Here is a 23213-nt window from a genome sequence, read left to right as displayed (position 1 = left end):
ATATATTTGGCTTCACCCCACGCCCATCTGGGGTCCGGGGGCGGCTTCGCCAGGTAAGACACGCGCCCTGTAAAGAAGTTAGGTTGGTTTCATGTTTTGGTGGCGACCTAGGTCGGTGGGTCCAGGAAGCGTAAGCCCCGCCAGGTAAGGCACGCCACCCAGGTTCGGTTAGGTCGGTTTCAGGCTGCCGCCATCTTGTTGATCCGCCCACGTACCCATTGGCTACCGGTTACTTGGTGGGTCTCAAGCCATTTAAATCGCAGCCGAAACCCACAGCATACTAAAATGTAACCAAGCCTCAAAAAGTTAGATAAGAGGAAACAGGTAGGACACAAGCATTATTTAAGGAAAGTGAAAGCTGGTTGGAAGCAGCTCATTGTTGAAATATGTTTGTGTTTCGACAGGCAAATAAACAGAGGACTAAGTAAGAAGATTTACATTTACATAAGTCCAGTATTAATTTAAGGTTCATAGAGGGAATGTGAAGATGATGTATCGATAGGACAGGAATAGGGGAGTTGCAGTGGATTTTAATGTACTTCCTTGAGGGAAAGACAAGCAATGTAATGAGAATGAAAATAAGCTGTATATTAGACCAAGACTTAGATAACTGGGCATTTTTAGATTTTTAGAGGATGATGCATTGACATTTGTTTCAGTAAGACCAAATAAGTGGTGTGGAGAGATAAGTGAGGGATTGTGGACTGGCTAGAAACCTCTCAAAGACAATGCAGTATATGGACAAATTACTTGGTTTTTAAAAGGTGCAGAAAGAGGCATGTTAAACTGAAGTTTTCATTAACTTTGCCCTCTTCTGGGTTTACATTACAGTAATAAAAATTTTTACATTTTCATAATCTTACCAACAAGGTGGGCACCATTATCATGCACAGTCCATTCATGAATTACAGGTGATACTGTAAAATCTGGTTGTTTGGTTCAAATACATTTACAGTACTTTGTCATGCCTTTAAAAACACATTTTCTCTTGTAATTCTATTACAACAAATTATACTAATTTCAGGTTTGGGGACCAGCAACGAGATTAGATGTATGAAGTAAATTTTTCAGCGTGAAATTTTTAGTTTGTGGATGTGAAAATCTGTGCTTCCACCCCCTTGCTTTTATTTTGTGAAGGTAAGTACCATGTGTCTATTCCCACAACTGTAAGATGCTTCCCTTTCTTTTCTAACTAACTTCTCAACTGCCCACTTACCAGTACATCTTGTCTTGGGTGATAATGTTTGTGTTTACTGTCTACTACTGCTCGGCTGCCTGTTGCTGCTCTATTAGCACTTTGCTGCCCCCACTGTAATCTGTGGATCTTGTTCTGGGTATTCAGTGTTGTGTTTTGACCAACATTTCTTAGTTTCTAGACAATGTTGCCTAGCATGGAAGATCATTTAATATACAGAATGAAGAGACAGCTATAGAGGTTAGGAGCTTCATAATCCACACACCTGTAGTCTGTCCTACAAGTCATTTGCTGTAGTGCTAAGTTTCAGATGGATTTAGTAGCTTTAACCAAGCCAGGAACTCTTCCTGTACCTACAAAGTCCTTCCTTTACTTTTCACCTTGACTTTTTCACAAGCTGGACAAGTCTCCAGTCATGCTAATGTATTTCTTGGTTAAAATTTGAGGGAATCATAACCAGAAACACTTCTATGATCTACAATATAAATTAAAAGTTAATGAAATTGGTTCTGTTGATGTTTTTTCTTCATCTTCAACATCTGGTTTACTGAGGTTCAGTTTTTGCTGAACTGAATTTGACATTATATTGCTGATATGCTCTACAGCCAGGTTGTGCATTGACGCCTGTCTGATTGCCATGTTTTCATCTCGGTTAGGTAAACATTTACTTACATGTACTGAAGCTATTTAACCAAAAAAACAAAAGATGGTTAAAAGCTACATAGTGCATAAGGAAAACAAATCATTGTAGAAAAACCATTAAAAGTTTTAGCCATCTATAAAACAAATCATTGTAGAAAAACCATTAAAAGTTTTAGCCATCTTCATTTCATTACTTAGCTTTGTAGGATAAATAAACCAAATAATATTAAGCTTGACTATATAATCCTCAAATAATACTTACATGCTTTTGTCCCAAAGACAGACCTGGAATTATGCATATATCACATGCAAATTATAAGTAAGGCACTCCACAAACACAGTACAAGCTCAACTGGCAAAATACACAATAATGATAAATAAAAAACTTACTATAAAATCTAGTAATGTCAAATTTTTACAATCAAGTGCATGAAAGACTGTTGTCAAAGGCCACATGTTACGTACTTTGAAGTGTTTAAGATTATGTATAAAAAGGGAATCATTTGAGGTAGTAAGAGATAGCTGCAAGTACAAATTATCAATTTTATCACTGGTTATTGCTTCAAGGGCAGGTTCTAATTCTACACGAGCATGCTGAAAAGAATGGAAATTACCTTCTGTGCCATTATCTTCCTTGCCACATTTATCTTCAAAACAGTGCTGTTCAAGTTTGGCAGATTCCAAATTTCCATGGCTTGCAATATTATGAAATCTGAAAAGCAAGCCACTGTTTTCCACTTTATGCATGGGGTCAGTTTTTTCTTCTTCGTGTCCCTCTGTGAGCCTTAGTTTACCTGTGTGTATGGCGTTATAAGTAGGTTTTTCCAGTTTTAAATATCTAAAATTGTAAATGCCTGAAATTTTTTGAGAGTTTTTCTCATTGAGTCCTAAACTAATGACAAATTTTTTGTAAGCATCCATGACAGCACTACTGTTTTTTTCTAAGAACCTTAAATGTTTGTTCCCCAAGGAATGAGAGTCAATATCAGGTGGCAAAGGGGAAATTCCAGAGGCATACTTAGAAAGATCATTGCATGCAAGATGCCTTTGACTTAGCCCTTTTGTTTTATCTTTACTAACAATATGCTCTGTGATATTCATATTTCCCAATCTTTCTTTGTGAGGTACTACTAACAAACATTTGTTTTCTTCCAAAAGTTTACTTTCAGCACCACGCTTCAGTTTGCCTTTTCTGGGCTTCTTGGTTTCAATATCCTTGCTTGTTGCAATCATTGCTGTATCCAGAGAAGAATTTTTTACCCTAGTGACCACTGTTGGCACCAATTTTGGAGAAGTTCTTTGAAGCCTACGTTTCTGGACTGGTTTTTCCTCCCTACCACCTGATGGGAGTCCCTATTCATCTGGGAATTTGAATTTATTTTTCGGGATACGCTTCAGGTCTTCCAGCTGTTGATGCTGTCGAACCAGGTCAGATCTTCCAGCTCTTATCATCCTGAAAATCAAAAGGGAAATAGCCTAATTAGAAGCTTCAGTAAAAATTGGTTGCAAAAAATATTTTTTATTTAAAAGGTACAAATGCCCTATGTCCAGCACCACATCAACTCTTGGATTTAACCAAATCTAAAGATCTTAGATTTGTGAACAGGTTAGCTTTTCAACAAAAGTGGCCCCTAACTGATTAACATGATTTCATAACCATCTGATTCTGAATTACCTGACCCGGGATTCGTTTGACTGGAAAAAGGGTAACACATCTGGGAGTTGACTGCTCACGAAAAAAAGAAAACTATGTGTAAACAGAACAGTGCAGAAAATTAAGTTATTTCATAATATCCAAATTATAACACTATGGAGGATGATACATAACTTTAGGGCAAGTACTGTGTAATAAAGCATAATGAACAACTAAAAATCAAAAATGACATTGCAAAGTTATGGCAAGGATACCACTGACAGATAAAAAAAACCTAAATTAATGATAAATGCACAAAAATGACAAGAAATCAGCTTCACTGTATGAAAATGAAAATAATATTGTAATGGCACATCAGTAATGATGAAACAGATAATCCTGCTCAGCAGAGTAACATATTTTAATCACTCAAAGGAATTCCTTTAACACTTTTTTTTTTTCTTCCAGGTTAGTGGAACCCATGCTTGGTATATGGGCAGTAGGTCATTTCAATTTTAAAGTTAGACTGACAACTATGAAAGGCTATTTGATGAATATTTGGGCTATTTTATTATTAAGAAATCTCAATAAACATGAAAGATTTCAACTGTAGTACCAATGGCAACTCAGGCATAACAACAAAAATTGTGGTTACAGGTTACCTACACACCCTCCCTTAGTGTTTTCTACTGAATACTGTGGTGAAAGGTTCTCTCCCAACTGGCTGCCATCATCTGTTAATCCATTTACCCATATTTAAGGTAAGCAGTGGTATATTTTATGATTCCTTTCCCCTTGCTATTTGATGATTGCATTTGTCACTTTTCTGTTCAAAGTACTTGTAAAGCAAATAATAATGCTGGCTGGAATGTTTCATATATGTGATTACCTTTGATTTTGATTTACAGAAAAACTGTAACCAAGAACTTGGGGAAGATGACACAGTGATGCCTGCTTAGGAATGTAATAATTTCTTGAAGAAGGCACAGTGATGTCTGCTTAGGAAATTAAGCATGTAAAAATGTTCATGCAGAAGAACTGATGCAATGTATTTGAGGCCAGAGAAGAAAGTATATGCTGCTGCCAACACTGCGATATAAAGGAAAAATGTCCCATCTTGTCATCAAGCAAAGTTCACCATCATAAACCAGGTGGTAACACCCAGCCAACTCTACAGCCAGAAGAAAAAAGGTGGTGATACCAGGTCAAACTCTCCAGCCCAAGGAAGGGAGATAGTGCTATCCAGCTGAGCTCTTTAGCCACAGGAATGGAGATGTTGCTGCTAAGTCCAACTCCTCTTGGAAGAAGGTGGTGGTGCCATCATCTTATATGTGAAGGAAGACTGCCCAAAAATACTGCTGAATTTCTAAAAGATGGGCCTCCTGACCACCAACCACTCAAACATAAGAATAACTACCCATATTCCTGCCAAGCATAATGCATGAGTAAAATGGAAAATATGACAAATAAGCCCCCTTCTACACCAGATGATGACAATGTCCTCAACTCAACTTGCCACTCACTAAAGGGGAACTGCTGCTGCCCAGTCTCACTTGACAAATGGGTGATGTTCCAAGCAAGTCAAGCTCTCCAGCCTCAAGGGGTGCTGCACAATGTAGCACTGAGAATTCTCCTAAGACAAGAAAAAAATGGGTATATACGAGTATATACCAATCTCAAGTTTGTGACCTGGCTGTTATTCCAACATGAAGGAGGGCATGCATCCATGCCAAACTTTCCAGGAAGATGAAAGGATGTGCTTGCCACAAAGCCATTCTCTCCATCCACGAGAATGAGAACAGTAAAGTGCCACACACCCAAAATCTCCAGGCATATTAAGGGATGTGCCATGCCACCAAGCCAAGCTCTGCAAACAGAAGATAAATGTGATGCCACCAAGATAAACTCCAAGGATGTAATGTCACCAGGCCAAACTCAAAATGCAAAAGATGGTGGTGTCACCAATCCAAACTTTCCAAGGAAATGGTGTTTACCAAGCCAAACTTGGCACACACAAGAATAAGGTGTCACAAGAAAAACTCCCCAGGATGTTGCTACCAGGCCAAACTTTTCAGCTAGAATACAGCAGCGTTGCAACCAAACGATGTTGGTGGTATCATGCAAGTTACTCTATAATCATAAGGGATATAGTGCCAACCAACCAGATGAAAAGTAGTGGTGATGAAAAGTAGTGGTGATAAAAAGCCAACCTCCAGCCAATGCCACTTATCAAAAATGCTCCAGCTCGAAAAATGGATGGGTGCCAACCAGCCACTGCTCTGTGAAATTGAAGGTTTGTGGTGCTACCACGACTAACTATCCAGCCAAAATGAGGTGGTGCCACCCAGGCAAACTTTCCAGGCAGAAGGATTGTGGTGCTACTAGGCCAACCAGTGAGGAGGGAAATGTATACCACCAAGTCAAATTTTCCAAGCAAAAGAAGAAAAGTGTTGCCACCAAGCTACTCTCTGGACAGAAGAACGAAGGGGTTACACCAAGCCAGGCAAGTCAGAAAAATGGAAGGGATCCCACCAGGCCAAACTCGCAACTCTCCAGCCATAATGAGGTAGTGCCACCCAGGCAAACTTTCCAGGCAGAAGGATTGTGGTGCTACCGGGCCATCCAGTGAGGATGGAAATGTATACCACCAAGCCAAATTTTCCGAGCAAAAGAAGGAAAGTGTTGCCACCAAGCTACTCTCTGGACAGAAGAACGAAGGGGTTACACCAAGCCAGGCAAGTCAGAAAAATGGAAGTGATCCCACCGAGCCAAACTCGCCTGGCAAAATAAAGGAGATGGTTGTGATTGCCACTATGCCAAGCTCTCCAGGTAAAGAAGCTTGTGGAGCAACCTGGACAAACAACCCCACCAAAACCCTTATAAGAAAAGGTGGGGGTGCCAACAAGCCAAATGTTCCAAGCAGAAAAAGGGTTGAGGTGCTTGAAGCAGGTCAAATTCTTCATCCAGAAAGTGATGGTGCCAACAGCACTCTCCAAGCAGATGAAATGAGGTGGTGCCACCACACTCAACTCTCCACCCATGAGGAAGTGGAACCAGAAAGCCACCCAGAAGGGATATGATGCTGCTAAGCCAAATGCTCTAGCCAGAAAAAAGGGTTGGTTCCACCAATCTAAACTCTCCAGCCTGAAGATGGTGGTAATGCCCAAAACTAAAATTACCAGGCAGAAAGAAGGGTTGTGGTGTCTCCAGGCTCTCCTGGCAAAAAAAGGAGAGGCCAAACTTTCAAGGCAAAAAGAAGAGGTGGTGCTATGATGCCAAACTCTAGAAAAAAGCTGCCAAGCCAACACTCTAAGCAGAAAAGATGTGGTGCACACAAATGTTTCTTCTCAGAAGGTGGTGGTACTAACAAGCCAAAATTTTCAGGCCAGGCTTTCTAGGCAGAAAAAATGAGGTGATACTACCTAGCCAAACACTGCAATCAAAAGAAATGAGATGGAACCATGAAGCTAAAAGCTCCAGAAAAAGGAGTGCCACAGAGTCAAATTGCAAGACAGAACTCTCCCGGCAGAAAAAAGGACCACATACAAAACTCTAGCCAGATGTGATAAACTGCCAACCAGCCAAAAGAAAGGTGTGGTGACAAGCCAACTCTTCAGAGAGAAAGGTGGTGGTGCTTCCAAGTATGTAGATGGTGATGCCACCTGGCCAAATTCCCAAGTAGTAGTAGCAGGTGGTGCCATCAGACCAAACTCTCTAGGTAAGGAGGAGGTCACAAGGTCAAAATCTCTAGGTAAGGAGGAGGCCACAAGGTCAAAATCCCCATGTAGCAGGAGGGAGATGGTAACACCAAGGCAAACTCTCCAAGAAGAAGGGATATCAAAAAGTCTCTAGACAGGAGGTGGTGGTGGTGTCACAATACCAAGCTCTCCAGGAAGGAGGAGGCAATGCCACTAAGCCAAACTTTCAAGGCTGTAGGAGGAGGTGGTGCTGCCAGGCCAGACAATTTGTATGCCAACAAGCCAATGCTCCAAACAGAAGAAATGAGATGAAGCCATGATGCAACGTGCTCCAGCCAAAAGAAAAGGAATGGTGCCACAAAGCCAAACTCTCCAAGCAGAAGAAGAAAGATACAGGCAAGAAAAACTCTATGCAGCCAGAAGAGAGTTGGTGCCATCAAGCCAAACATCTTCAGCAATGAGAAAAGGTGGTGCCAACACGCCAGCTACATTAAGGCAGTGTGCTGCAGGGCCAAATTTCCCAGCCACATGAAGAAACCAAAGGTAACAAGCCAAGCCCTTCATCCACACAAATGGAGGTGATTCTGCAAAGTCACACCGTCACATCAGGGGAATAGGAAGAGGCATTTTAATCATGAAGGGAGACTGCACACTAACACAATCTCAATCACAAAATGGAACTTACCATGTCCTCATGCCAAGCAAAATGCAAAAGTCAGAAGGAAGGCACAGCCACATAGACTATCAGACAAAAAGGGGGCCTGATGCTGTCAAGTCACTCTACATAGAAACATGCGAAGTGCTGGAGGCATGTACACCAAAGCTACACTTGCCTACCTTAGGATCGGAGGCAGTGCTGAAAAGTTCTCCAACCACAAGAGGTGCTGCTACAAACCAGGTAAAGTCTCCCACGACAAGAAGGATAAGAGTACACCAAGCTGCAGATATTGAGCAGGTTGTCAAAATCCTCACCAATCTGTAGTGAGTAGGTTGGACATAAGCTCCAACCACAAGAGGTGTCTGAAACATGAAGGAAAACTACAACCAGGTAAAGTCTCCAACACATAACACACAATTACAAGAAAATTATAAATTACAAGAAGAATTCATGACCCTACTTAAAGGATGCACCAAGTGCTGTGTTATAAAGATTTCATAAAAGGACACCAAGCTGCAGATATTGAGCAGGCTTTGGATTATGATAGCAACTCTCACTAAACTGCAGATAGTGAGATAGGTTACATCCCGAGGCAAATCAAATATATGATAAAACATAAATCTGAAGGCCAATTTAATCCAATCGGTTAAATTCAACCTTAACCTTGCTGTACAAGGTTACACCAAAGTCTGAAACATGAAGGAAAAAATCATTGTTAACCAATTATACAAACCTATTCTGTAACAACGCTGCCACCATGTATAAAAGTTCCATATTCATAACAATTGATTTTCCATGTCGCATTGAATCTACAGGAACCATTCTGGCATCATGTCAAGCTTTTCACATTTGAAAGCTGAACTAGGTGTTATCATGAATTTCGCAATCATGAAGACAATAAATTCTCAAAAGATGGGCCTCATCAGCATGTCAAACACAAGAGATATGCTTGTACTCCTGTAATGCAGAAAGATTTAGTCAGATGGGCTGTAGGCCTGCTGAGCCTGCTTTTTCTGCTAGAAGAAAAAAGGCAATTTCACCCTATAAAATCTTCAAGCCACAAAAGGAAATGTGCTACAGGTAAGTTCTACAGGCATGAGAAGGGAGGTGCAGCAGGTAAGTCCTCCCATCAAGAGAGGCTAAGGTGCAGCAGGTAAGTCCTTCCATCAAGAGAGGCTATTTTAAACAAGGTAAAGAGGGAGTGTGAGGAAGCTACCTCAGACCTAACCTAACCTAACCTTGGCAGCTGCAGCTCCAAAACACAAGATATCTCTGCCCATGCTAACCCTAGAGGGGTGAAAGAAAATTCCCACTGCCATTAAATTTCATACCCAGAGGGAAATTTCTCTTGCTTTACCAAGTTGAATGCTCTGGTCAGAAGGGAAGGGGATGGTATACTACCTAGCCCAAGGAAGAATGTCATTTCAATCAAACATAAAAACTGCTTACACTGCTACAAACTCTAAAAGAATGAAGTTTCTGACTTTGTCTTTTTGTTTGAAAAGTTGCTACAAAACTGCTTATGTTATGCTTAATGCTCCTCTTCAAAAAGGTGGTGGTGCTGCTAATGTCAAACGCAAAGGAAGGCTACCCATACTGCCACATGTCAAGCAATGTAAAATAAAACTGACATTAAAGTTCTTCTCCTTAAAAATATCCCTTGTTTTTTTATCACATTCCACAACCAAGTTACTGCGGTCATAATGCCACAGTTAAAAACTGAATTATCAACTCAATAACTTACTTCAATTCCCATTCATGTAATTCTTTTTGGTACTGCTCGCGCGCCTGTGCCGCTTTATCCTTGTAATATTTTAAATCCGACTCTGGCAGCTGCTTCCATCTAGTAGCTGCTCCATGCAAAAACTCCTGGAGAGGAAAAAATTAAATTTATGACTGTCCCATTCACAAACATTAACCCATTTTTACCTGCTGTTACTGCCATTGTTTTTATAAACTAGATTAGCAAATTATGGTAATCAACATGCAAGGGTAGTTACAGTTTCATTAAAAAGGATAAAACCAGCCACATCAAAGATTGCAGTAAAAATCACCTACTTTAAGTAACAAACACAAAAAATATGAAAGTGCTGACATTAAGTAACATCAGTTAGTTGCCCTACACAGGTAAGTCGGCTGTCTCTAGAGTTCTCCCCTACATTCCAATTACAAGCATTTATACAGTCACTAATCAACCATTGCTTGCTAATACTGTATAATACATATACAGCAAGTGATTCCTCGCCACAGAGAGAAAGAACTATAAGCTAATCATTGGAGCTGTGAATTTTAACAAACAGAAGAATCTAAGGTAACTGTCAAATTTTATGATATATAACAAAGTACAGCATATTACAATAAAAGTAGAAAAGATCAGCACAACAGAAGAAAAACAGGTATGATGAACAATTTATCATATAAAATAACAGATAAACAAGAGAGGTGACATCATCAAATATACAAGGACCTCAGGATTTCGGACTGATTAATGGTTTGAGGCCTTCTTGAGCTCACCTTCACCACACGACATAATCACCTAGTCTTACCGACTTCTAACAAGCAGGATACAGCAAAAGGAGACTATTGAGTAAAAGCAGGGACAATGACCATCACAAGTACAGGCAGTCCCCAATTAATGGCGGCGCTTCCGCTCCCGGCCAAGCACCGCTAACCGAAAATCGGCGATAATAGCGCTGAAAATCCCGCTTAACAGCACTGCTGACTGAAGATCAGTGCCGAAATCCCCACTTAACAGCGCTATTAACCGGAGATTGGCGCAGAAATCCCCACTTAATGGTGCCATTAACCAGAGATCAGCATCATAAATCCAGTTAACAATGTTGCTAGCCAAGCACCATAACACTGAAACACCATTAACCAATGCCGTCGGTAAGCAGGGACTGCCTGTATGGATAATAGGGTGCATTCATTCGTTTGTTCTTCCATCAATGACCATGAAGGGTTTACGTACATCTACTTCTTAATAACTAAATCCTGGAGGGTTAAGTACATCTATCTCTTAATCATCTGAAGAAAATATAAATATATATTACATGTATCTAAACTATGGTCTGTAAATAGTACTATACTGAAAACTTACAGGCATTTAAACCCTTTACATACACAAAGTATCTGAAGGTGGTCAAAGGAGGTCTGCTCAAAAAAAAAAAAAAAAATCCCTACTGTGAGTTGACAAAATTGATTCACCGTTTTTGTCACATACTGATTCGAGTTCATTAAAGCATGTTTAAAATACAGAACTTCCAGAACTTTCATATTTGTAAACAAGTTAAATGTTAATTCCTCCCATGCTGTGCTACCCTTCTACCCTTTTCATTAATTCTGGTTTTTTTTTTTGCTTTGCTTTACTTTACATCATTTGACATATAATAAGCCAAGATAATTACATGAAATATATACTATGGCCTTACAATAAACAATGGACATCTGAGAATGCACACTAAAAGAACCCTAAGAAGCTCCAGCTCATTCACTGTGCAAGAGCAAGTATAAAAGAACTTTCAAACATAACTAACAATAACCATTTGTAGGCTATGAAAATCCTTTCAACTAATAAGGATTCCAAAATTCTCAACTCTTATCAATAAAACACATTTAATAAATATCCGTGACATTTTATCACTTGAACAAATGGGAAACAGACATAGAAAGTGAAAGCAACAGTTTCCAAGGAACTGTCTATGGCAGTAGTTCTCAACTTTTCTTCAGGTGACCCTGATCGTCCAACTCTAAGTAAGGACTCAAGAGGCTTTATAAACTACACTATATAGTGTATTAACTTTACATTACTAGTTTAAGTAGCCAAAGAAAGAAGAGAGAAGGGGCCCAAGGAAAGAGTAGGAAGGAAGAGGCAGAGGAAATGAAATGAGGGTAGTAGTCATGGAAAGAGGAAGGGACAATGAGCTAAGGAAAGATGAGATGATGGAGTCAAGAAAAAGTGGGGGAGGGGGGCCTGAGGAAAAGGAGAAAAGGAAGTGGCCTGGGCAAGAAAATGGGAGGGAGAGAAAAGAGGAGAGGAGGGGGCAAGGAAATGGTAGAGAAAGAGGAGGCAGCAGAAGGTAAGGGGATGGGGGGGGGTAAGGAATGAATGAAGAGTAAGAGAGAAAGGGGGAAAAGTGCCACCTCTTCCATTGTCTATAGCTTTTTTCTCTTTCCTTGACCTCTTGCTTTTTTCTCCTCTTTCTGAAAACATGGTGGGTAGCAGTACCTTTTGGTTTAAGAAACTTCAATTACAAACGGTGCAGTTATCATTCACTGACATACTATAGGGCAACACTGCACTGGCAAGTGAAAAGCTTAGTTTCTGGTGTCAGTGTACAACTTTTTTTTTATGGCTGCCAGGCTCTGATTGGAAATGAAGGTTCATGTTTGCAACCACAAGCAACTAATCACATACTAAAGTCATATGGCACTCACAGAGATAACAATTTACTCATCTTTAATTTTATCTAAATAAATAATATCTCAAATAGGAGGGAAGTGTTTCAGTTAAAAGTAAATTAGTGAAATGCAATAAATTATATAAATAAATATATATATGTAGATGAATAAAAAAACCACGACTAATCTGATCTGGGACCAACGAGTTTGTGTAAAAAAAATCGGTGACACATGGATTCAAGTATGGGTTAGAAGGAAAAAATGGTAATGTCACCTTTACAGGAATTTCACTTTTTTGGAACTAGAATAAAGAGTAACATTTGATAATCTATGGGATCAGTGGCTCCCTTTGGTGTTGGGAGAGAGTGGTTTAAGGGCTGAATGTCAAATGAACACAGAAGTACTAACAAGGTTTTTAAGGAAGAAACCACCCAAATTATTTGCTCTTTCAACTGAAACATGAAATTCAAGTTATTCGGGAGTTTTAACTTCATTTTCTGTTGCAATCAGATATAGGTTGACAAATCTTTACTGGACTAGTGATCGTCATAAGGAATTACTGTAAGTGTAAAAATTTACCTTTAGCGTGGCACCTCCACGATCTAGAGTCACTAAGTATAAGGTAAATGCATTGCCTGGGTGCTTAGGTTTGCCAAGCTCTTCACTGTCCTTTTTCTTGTCCCTTTTTACTTGTCGTTTGTGTTTCTCTTCCAGACGTTTCTTCTTTAACTTGTTTATGCTTTCTACCTGCATTGGTGTCAAACTATTCATGTACTTCTCATACCTGCAAAATATACTTGAATCAATAGTGGTTAACATCTCATCCTGCTGCTTGAGAATACTTTCACATTCAAACAGGCAACAAACTCTTAGCAAATAATCCAAACAACACTTCTGTAATATTTAACTACTAGCTGACCAACCAAGTGCTGCTTGGGATAACTGAACAACAACCGATAAACTTTCTCTCTCTCTCTCACTTTTTCCCCCCTTTCTCCTCCCTAACACTCCCTAACCCCTCTACTCTCACTTTCTCAGTTCCTCTTCCTCTCACTCTCTCTTTCGAACCCTCCCTGTCTCTTTCCCTCTTTCTTCTCCCTAACACCCCCTCTACTCTCTCTGTGTCACCCCCTTCCCAAACCCCACCCCCTTTGGTGCCATTGACGTCTTACCCCCACAGTATTCTTTTCCAGCCAGTAAGTCATATGCATACCAAGTTGGTTGAAATTGCTCAATGCATTTAAGATTTATGCTGGAGCCTGTACGCACACACGCACACATTTTTAAATATATATAATATATATAGAGTCCTCTCATATGTCTCTACAAAATACCCATGGGTAAGGATTCAAAATTTGTCAAGTTTTCAATGACTGCTTCACATGACCTTGAATTACAGAGCTCGAAACTGTGCATGAAAATGTTACTAATTTTCACAAGGTAGACTCTAAAGAACCTTCATGGTTTATCCCCATACTGTACAAGCCCATGCCCATTTGCAATAAGTCATATGCACAATTCAGGTCTTGACATACAGAAGAAAAATATACAATTTATCAATAATTAATAAAAACAATTATTCTACTTAGCCCATTCAGAATTCTAGCTTTTTGCAAGCACAAACATCTCTTGTTTTTCTGTGAAGGGATCAAGAGAGGAACCAAGTGCATTACTGGACCAGCTTGGGCCAGCATTGCGGTACGACATCATCTGGAATACCTGTGAAATTTTTTGGTACCCCTAAATACTTTAGATACATTTTAAGAACTAAAAATTGTAAATTTTCAAGATGTTTCACATTTTTCCTAGATATACAAACCAGAAGTCCTTTAAATCGATATACTGTCAGCAAAAGCTGATCCAGTTGTTGTAGTCTGGTTAAAAGGTAATTATCTGTAACAAAGTATGAGGGTAGGGGTACAGCCCATTCCCATGACTGTCAAACACCCTTTTATTCAGCAAACAGGAACAAATGAGGGAATGGTCAGGTGGGATTAAAAAAAAATTCAGGTTTGTAGACCCAGGAAAAAATGCATATTGGCAATAAAATTTGTAATATGTTTCTATAAGTATATAAACTGTATTCTTTTGTAAGGAACCTCACTGGCACTGTCCTGAATGAATCAGGACATGAAGTTATGAACAAATACCCGGTTATATAGTCTGTGCCTAAGGTAAGAGACTAAAGAAACACTCCATCACCAACTGGAAACGTTAGCTCCCTGGTCAAGTGTTTGAGCAAAGGAAGTCTTAACTCCTGTATCCTCCTATACAGCCTGACGTCTGATATGAGAGGTTCATAGGACCCTGTGCCAGATCCTGGTTCACTAAGTGGAACCACAGTCAGGAAAGTTCTGGGGATACCTGTCTTCCTGTTTACTGAACAGGAAATTAAGGTCAGTAAGCAGTAGAGTCCATCATCCAAAGATGAATGATACCAATACACCCCCACCCCTTTTTAAAGAGAGGACAGAGTTAACATCATCAGGCCTGAGCGTTAGAAAGAAAAATTGCAACACTCACCATATAGCTAGGCTAAGTCTATATCAGACCATGCAAATCTAGAATTTAAATATCCCATAGAAATTTTCATAACTGTAACTTACTTTCGATCAAATTCTTCCTTTTCGTGCCGGTACAAAGAAACCCATCTCTCTTTTTGCTGAGGAGTATATTCATTCCAAGCTTCTGCAAGTTTCTTATTCAACTCTGTTGCAAGGAAAATAAAGCACAATATTTGTTAAAATTTTAAATAGAATTACATAAACTTAGGTTGCTATTTCAAATGATTAGAAACTTAACATTTAAGTCTACAAAAATTTTCCATAATAGCATCTGATAGTCATACTACTACTGTTGCAATGCTATTCTAATCACAATGACTTCTTGATCTATGTGAATTTAAAATAATGCACACTACAGAAGTAGGAAAAAATTTGTTTAATTGTTTAAAAGAACGTAAGGACATTTAGTTCTAAATACTGTGCTGCTGAGAGGAGCACTAACAGTCCATCAAGTAAGCCGTCATGGTAGCACTGGTCTGTTTAACTTGTTTCCTACTATCTATTATATTAATTTCCTTGGCTGCCTTTCTGTGTGTGTGTGTGTGTGTGTGTGTGTGTGTGTGTGTGTGTGTGTGTGTGTGTGTGTGTGTGTGTGTGTGTGTGTGTGTGTGTGTGTGTGTGTGTGTGCGCGCGCATGCGTCTTGGCTGCCTTTTTGTTTGTGTGTGTGTCCAGAGGCTTCTGGGAATTCCGAAGGCTCCAGGATCCTGGAGTCTTTAAGATTTAAGGAGACTTTATAATTATTATCCAAAGGACGTTTCTCCCGGAGGTGGAAGAAATTATTCCAAGGACAGATTCTGAATTTCTTCCCTGAAAGGCAGTGGATCTGACAGTGCCTGTTTACGAGCTGAAGACAGCCTTGGAATGCAATTTCATTTATTCTTATTTTCTCTTTTTGATGCCTGTATGTTATATTAATGAGAAACATGAAAGCAACAAAAGTGGCAGGTTTTGAAATGCAAATACCTCCAGTACCTTGATACCTTTTGGAAATAAATTATGCACAACTCCCATCATTCTATGTTATTCAGAACACAACCTTCACATACATCAAGTTGTCAAAGTATTTCAATTCCAAAGTTGAATTAAAATTCTGTTTAGCTTAAAAGTAGATACAGGCAGTCCCCGTTTGACGGTTCAATAAATATATTCATCAGAAATTATTTCCGCCCACGCATTTCCGTTACGATGTTATCCGAGAAGAAAATGGCCCAAAATGGCAGAATAATCATAATTTGAAGGTTTTTTGATGTAAAACTCAAAATAATGTATTCAATGCACCCAGTGCATTAAAAAGTAAGGTTTTCTTATGATTTTTTGACGATTTTTCGAATTTTTCCTGCTTGAATGATTTTCGTTACGACGCCGCAGCAAGAACGAACCCCGTCATGCCTGTATTTGTTTTAATAACAACTGTCATACAAAACCTTTGTAAATTCAGTGAAACGAATCCAAACCATGACCTAATACTTATATGTATCTGGCCTAAAGAGGCCTTCTTCAATCACTAATAATGGTTTCCACCATTTTTAACTGCTACACACAAATTGCTTGAAAAAACTTCTTGAATATGTCTTTTGTACCTACAACTTGTACTCAGAAGCTTGGGAAATGAAAAAAAAAATTTTACAAGAAAACTGCCATACAATGAAATAGGATGAATGTCCAAAAACAAATTGATAACTAGTTACATATTACTTACACTTACGATAAATTATGATAATCAACATACCATAATTTATACTGAACTCAAAATATACTCAAATATTTACTTAAAATATATTGAAAGCACTTCAAAACTTCAACTAAGAGTAACTTGAGTTGTTTGGTGAAGCAAGCTGAGAGCAATCCAAGAATTTCTTCACACACGCCTTCAACTTTATTGCCAAACTTTAGTGTAAAATATAATGTAAGCTATCAACTTGCTGTAAAATGCACGGTAGTTATGGTATGTACATACCCATAAAGGTCAATTTTGGATACCGCATTTGATACTTGTCCCGGAATTCACTTAACCATCTCAAGTAGGCACTGGCTGGTCGTTTTGGCGGGGGAGGTAAACCGAGCTCCTCGGCTACAGTTTTCTTTGTAGCGGCTGGTAATACCCTATAAAAAAATCATAATCATGAGAAACACATCACTGTTAACAAAGCCACCATAAATAGCACAATGTCTTTTTAGTATGCCTACAGTTTCTTGGAAAAAGTCTGTAATAACTGACTACAAAAATCTGCAACACTGCAACTGAGCATGAAAATTCAATGCCTGTAGAGAAAAACTAAGACAACTATCTACAAGCCTATAGCAGGCCCTAATTAATACAGTATTAACTTCACAATGTACACTGAAAGAAAAGCTTTAAAATACCAAAAATTTTTGAACAGGGGCATCCAAAGACCACAAACTTCAACCATGACAAAGCAGTCCCTCTCTGCAAAAGGTTGCTTCTCCCACAAAGTAATTACTTCCAAAATCTACTCACTTATTACCATTCACAATACCCATCTTTCATACAATTTTTTAATAATTGTCACAACCTTTTGCGTAATCATGCTATAAACAGTAAAAACAAAAACGTACTATAATTAACGGCAAGAGGTAATTACCAAAGAAATTGGGAGAAAGGATTTATCTCTACTACTGTTTTATACACTGAAAACTATCCTATAAAAGCCTTTAAACTATTGATTCATGCTGCTGTGGTGGACACAGGCATTTGGTCTGAGGAGCAATGGTTCCAAACACTGAATACATGAGAGCGATTAGCAATAAACCCAGTGCCAGAGCAAAATAATATAGGCTAAATTGACCAAATAATTATTTCCCTTACCAGCAATTGTATTGTTTCCTAAATATAAACTATACAAAATACTGAGTCTTGCCTATGAGATCCTGGGATACCTCAGATACATTAATTGAATCATACCTTCAAAGGAATACAATACAACCATGACTTATAATATTCCTGAAACTAAATCATAACAGCCTCAACTGAATATGAAAAATATGTCACTTGGAGCAACAGTAATTCCATATGAAGTAGGAAATAGTAGCAGAATGAATAAGAAACAAGGAAACCTCTTGACATGGACACGCAATGCAGTTCCCTAACCTAACCCAACAAAGTTTCCCATTACCCAAGTCACCAAGCCAAACCTAACCAGGGGAAGAACTCTGCCCTGTAGCTGCCAAACTTAACCTAACTTGTAAGCTATGCCTTTCTTCTAGGGTTCCCATCCACTGTTAAAAATGAGGGAGACATCAATATATTATCTAAAAAAAACTGTGAAACATGAAAAGTCAGAATCATAAAGCGCAAATCTGTTCGTTAAAAACAAATGTGCTGTTTCTTAGCTTCGGGCACAAGAGAATTTGGACATACTTTCCAGTGTGGAAACACACAGACCACCAAATCACAAAACTGGAGAAACCTATGAATGTCATATGCTAGTAGCCATGTAGTCTAGCCTACAGCACATACCTTAGGCTATTCAGTTAAGACAAATGTAGGAACTAAAGCAATTAGGTTGCAAAGCTTCAAAACAATGTTCTAGAATAGGACTGTGCGATGTCATTAAACATGAACTATTGTGGCAAGGTGTCACTGGGGATTTTAGACCTAGCCTTGGCTAAGAAATCTACAGATATGAACAAGTAAAACTAAAGCTATGACCGCGACCTGGTTTCTGGCAGTTGCTAACTGGAATATTGACTGCCTTTGTCTGTGTTTTTGTTTGTTTATATTTAGGATAATTATTGTCTTATGTTTATGTCTTTACATTCATCCCCAGGGTTGATATTAAAAATGGTGCCCACTTTGCATGTAAACTGTTATTTACCAAACCAGAGGAGCGCAGTAGTATTGTTTTGGTAGCTTAGTGCTACCACAGTAAATGTTACCAACAGGATGCACAAAAACAAGAAATTTAAGGGTAATTTTTTGGGTAAATATTTAATGGTAAATTGGGTAAATGTAAATGAGATGGCTGGGCAAAGATACTGCCTAGTAATATAATTCATTGACTGAATAATATAGGAAAGGCTAGTAACAGCCCCTCAGGGATGAATGTAAAAATATAGAAAAAAAGGCAGTAACTTCTCATATCTCACTTCTACGGCATTAGCATATAGGCTACACACCCACTTCTATATTGTTTAGTGAAAAATTATAGTAATAAACAAAACCTTTGTGGCCATCTCCTTTACATTCACTGTAATTTGCAACAACCTTGTTTTATATGTTAGTCTGGAATAAAAACGGGTACATCTAAGCCGTAGTTCCGCGGTGAGCTAGACTGTGGCAATTGACGTTTTTCAATGTTATTTTACTTGCTTTACAAGAATTTGAAGAAATATTTTGTCAGCCAGCTGTAACTAAACTGTAATTGACCTTTGAAGACTACATGATGGGGTAGATTCTAAGCTGGCATTCCTTTCATGTTACCCACCCCTCCATATAATATGGCAAAATTGTAACTCAGTAAACACCCCTAGGCACGTTAGGTTGGTATTTTTAGGGGTGTTTACTGGTTACAATTTGCCGTATTAGCTATGGAGGGGGAGGGGTGGGGGCTTGCTGCAGAATGCTGGCTTACGATCTGCCGAAAAATGTCATACCAATAGGCTAGGCCATAACCTAGGCTTCTAGGCTAAATCTGACTTAGCCTAAATCAGCCGAGCCTACTCAAACTGTGTTCTGCTCGCGTACAAAAAACAGCGTTAAGCAAAAGCCCAAAAATTATGATGATGATGATAATGAAAAAATGCTAAACGTACCCTTGCATTATGCCCGACCTGACTAGGCTAAGCTGCAGGCCACCCGGTTGTCCGTAAAATAAAAAAAAACTAGAAGGAAAAACCGACAGCCTTCAAGCTTGTGACCCTTAAAATTGTAATTTATTGTGCATTAAAATCTATTAATGAAATCCAACATAATAATAAGCATTGGCTGAATAAAACATTATATATAAAACTGGCGCGGCGCGGCGCGGTGAAGCCTAACATTTCCATTGCTTGCAGTAATCCTTTCCTTTAATTTGTGACATGAAAAACCAAATAAAACCAGTTATCTTCGCTCAACAAGATAATATGACTCACCATGAATTAACGTTAGGCCTCAGTATCGTCCTCGGGAAGTTCAGCCGTGATGAAAATAACCGCGCAAGGGAGAGAGCCATGATGTTTGGCTCCTCCTTTGAGTCTTGAATGAAAACAAACGGGAAATATGTCAAATGTTACAGAGCTCACTACTTTTTAATCTATGCTTGTTCTTTTTTATGTCTAATTGCTATGAATATTTACTTATATACCAAGATAAATATTTGTGCCGTAAATTCCACTTTAACAGTATAATATTTCATTGTTATTTAACAAGCCGCGTATTTCATAACGAGTGTTATACTTTATTTGGCTCTATCGTCATCATGTGATTCATTTGGGACTCTCCTTAATTAATACTGCACCGCATACTAGATGAATACATTCACGAGGAAAGACCTTTTATTCGCCATGGAAATATATAAAATTGTTGTTGTCTTCCACCGATGTGAATGATACTGAATGAAAGAATATTCATATTTGGATCATTCTGATACTGTGGTAAACGTAACTAAGGGCATCGCCAAGGCACAGGGCATCAGGGAACCGCAGAACGCATACAAGCGTCAATTAATTTGCACCAGAACTTCCGCATTCTTATTAATCATTACGCTTTGTAACGTCCTTAAAATTGAAACAAAACAGAAATGCACAGGCTGCCAGCCACCAGGGCTCTTTTAACTCAATGTTTGCCTGGTGCTGCATCATGTTAACGTCAAACAGATATTAACAAAATCCTGATGAAAGTGCCAACTTTAAACAGGGGTAGCCTACTTCATTTAATTAACTTGAGCTGAATTATTTGGCTTTGTTTAGTAAAGCTTTGTTAATGTATTTGTATGGGAACAAATAGCAAGTGGATAAGATAACAGTTGGATGTTATCAAAATACAATAGATAGGCCTAAGTAAATCAAAAATATATTTCCAAACGAAATTATGTTATAGCTACCCACAGACGTGTGCATATGTGGTGTATTTATAGCATCTACTAATGACATGAATTAAAACCATAACGAATAAATAGGTCATATAGCCTTAAATGAAAATATTTCATTTGTATTTAAGTAAATAAAGTAGACAGCTCTTTACAAACAAGCTTCATTATGATCAACTATAATAAAATTCGATATATTTATTGAATAACAACATAAAATACCACACAATATAGCAAATGATTTACATTCTTGAGGCTTACATAAGAATTACAGTGCTCATTCGAACGTTTATCAATTTTGAGTGATGATACTCTGTACTAAAAGCTAAATAAAAACTAATCACAATCAATTCAGATACCGAAGAATCATGCTAATGGAACACAGTTAGCCCTGACTCTTCAGAGTTCCATTAGTGTGCAAAAAAAAAAAAAAATCAGTCCTGACAATTTGAGGTCCAGTAATGTAATCTGGGATGAAATATCAGTTACCTAAGCCAAGAAAGTTCTACTAAGCCTTTCAAGTTGAATGGAAGCAAGATCTCATTCGAAAATGTAGGTTGAACATAATTATGTCTCACTGTAATTTCATTTATATAATAATAATAATAATATAATAATAATAATAATAATAATAATAATAATAATAATAATAATAATAATAATAATAATGCTAAGAAATTCACAATCTCGTGAAAAAACAGCCTGTGTAATATAAATCCACAATTGTATAGTAAACTATATTACTGTACTATGTAAAATTACTAGCAAAGACATTCGATTCAGTGTTAACGTTAAAAAGGCAATTTAACGTTAACACTGATGAGAAACACGTACCGTTCAGGTGTTCGAATGTCTTTGCCTGCATATTCTACATAGCAATATAGTTTACTATGTAATTGTGGACTTTTATTAGACGATTGCATAATTTCAGTCTTTCAAAACCCTGCAGTGCAATACATCTATTGTTCTACGGCCTTCACGAAGGGACCTGTAATACATGGGCATCCTTTCAACGGTCTGCAATGCAATCTAGCCTTCCAAAAGGCCTGCCATACACCATCTTTTAAGCCTTTCAAAGGCATGAAATACAAAACCAGTACAGTCTTTTTGAGGCTTCAGTGCGCACAGGTATAGCCTTTCAGACGCCTGAACCATATCACATCCATAGTCAATCAGAGGGTGCAATGTTATTATTATTATTATTATTATTATTATTATTATTATTATTATTATTATTATATTATTATTATTATTATTATTATGCAGAAGACGAACCTTCTTCATATGGAACAAGTCCACAGGGGCATTCGACTTGAAATTCAAGCATCCAAAGAATAGGGTGTTCATTCGAAGGTAGTGGGAGATAAAACTTAGCTACAGCCTTTAAAGCATATGCAATACAGTAGAGCTATGGCCTTTCAGAGGCTGTGATGAAAAACAGCTGAAGCCTTCAAAAGGCTTGCAATACACAACGTAAAAGAATAGGATTTCCCCACATTTTTCATTTCTTGCCCTTTCTCTCTTTGCTTGTGTCCTACCATTTTGTCTGAACTGTCGTTGTGTTGACCAGGTTGCCAGAATTTTATTATTATTATTATTATTATTATTATTATTATTATTATTATTATTATTATTAATCTGATATTTTCTCTCACCTTATACGCAAATGAAACTTTGCTTTTCTGACTGTTGAGTATAGGACGTATCAATAAAACCAAAATGAAAATTGAAGAAACGAGATAGCATGGAAAAGGCGTTAAGGTTACTGGTGTGACACCCAGTTATACAAGTTCTGCTACAATTTTCTTTTAGAATTATTATTATTATTATTATTATTATTATTATTATTATTATTATTATTATTATTATTATTATTATTATTATTATTATTATTATTATTATTATTATTATTCAGAAGAGGATGAATCCTATTCATATGGAACAAGCCCACAGGGGATTTGATCTGAAATTCAAGCTTCCAAAGAATATGGTGGTCATTTGAAAGAAGCAACAGGAGGTAATAAGAAATACAGAAAGAGGAAATAAGGTATTAGAAAAAATAGATAAATAAAGATATAAAAGTGGCGAGTAATTTATCCACATACAAGGAGAATTGTTTTAGGGTAGTAATGCATTGTATCTTCGCTGGAATTTTTGAGGTTCCAGCTGCCCATCCTTAGGCAGACAGTTCTCGCGGGAGAAAAAGAAAATTGTTTCCGTGAAACCACCGCACCAGTTTTCGTAGGGCTTTCGTCTTGGATGCTAACCAGAGCTGCTTAAATAGCCTCACGCATGATTGAGGGAAAATGTGACGAAACTTTAGGGGAAGGCAAAGGCAAATAAAGATTATTTGCCTATTGTATAATAGCGAAGATGAAATGCATTACTACCC

General features: G+C 38.1%; 1 protein-coding gene and 1 long non-coding RNA gene across 6 annotated transcripts in view; one reads left to right on the top strand and one right to left on the bottom strand.

Moving 5' to 3' along the window:
- Window positions 1-23213, bottom strand: part of TFAM (mitochondrial transcription factor A) — a 74490-nt gene that overhangs the window by 5278 nt on the left and 45999 nt on the right. Inside the window, exons 1-7 of one of the 5 annotated variants that reach the window (XR_010849889.1) lie at window positions 19887-20045; window positions 16750-16895; window positions 14834-14936; window positions 12807-13011; window positions 9571-9695; window positions 2452-3290; window positions 2100-2122 (exon numbers count right to left, since the gene is read on the bottom strand). Coding sequence is in view for 3 of the 5 variants with exons in the window: in XM_067085714.1 (XP_066941815.1) it covers window positions 3191-3290; window positions 9571-9695; window positions 12807-13011; window positions 14834-14936; window positions 16750-16895; window positions 19887-19966 (759 nt within the window). In the remaining 2 variants the exon portion in view is untranslated. Of the gene's footprint in view, window positions 1-2061; window positions 3291-9570; window positions 9696-12806; window positions 13012-14833; window positions 14937-16749; window positions 16896-19886; window positions 20180-23213 lie in introns of those variants that run through there. The other 4 variants (XR_010849888.1, XM_067085714.1, XM_067085717.1 and 1 more) reach the window with 4 other exon arrangements.
- LOC136828042 (uncharacterized) lies at window positions 1031-4514 on the top strand. Its single transcript, XR_010849890.1, has 3 exons — window positions 1031-1137; window positions 4128-4231; window positions 4379-4514. It is a non-coding gene; the product is annotated as an uncharacterized lncRNA (long non-coding RNA).

The sequence above is a fragment of the Macrobrachium rosenbergii genome, chromosome 42 (assembly GCF_040412425.1).
Source record: "Macrobrachium rosenbergii isolate ZJJX-2024 chromosome 42, ASM4041242v1, whole genome shotgun sequence".
NCBI lineage: Eukaryota > Metazoa > Arthropoda > Malacostraca > Decapoda > Palaemonidae > Macrobrachium > Macrobrachium rosenbergii.
The sequence above is the reverse complement of the archived record's forward strand: the minus strand, read 5'-3'. Positions and strand labels throughout refer to the sequence as shown.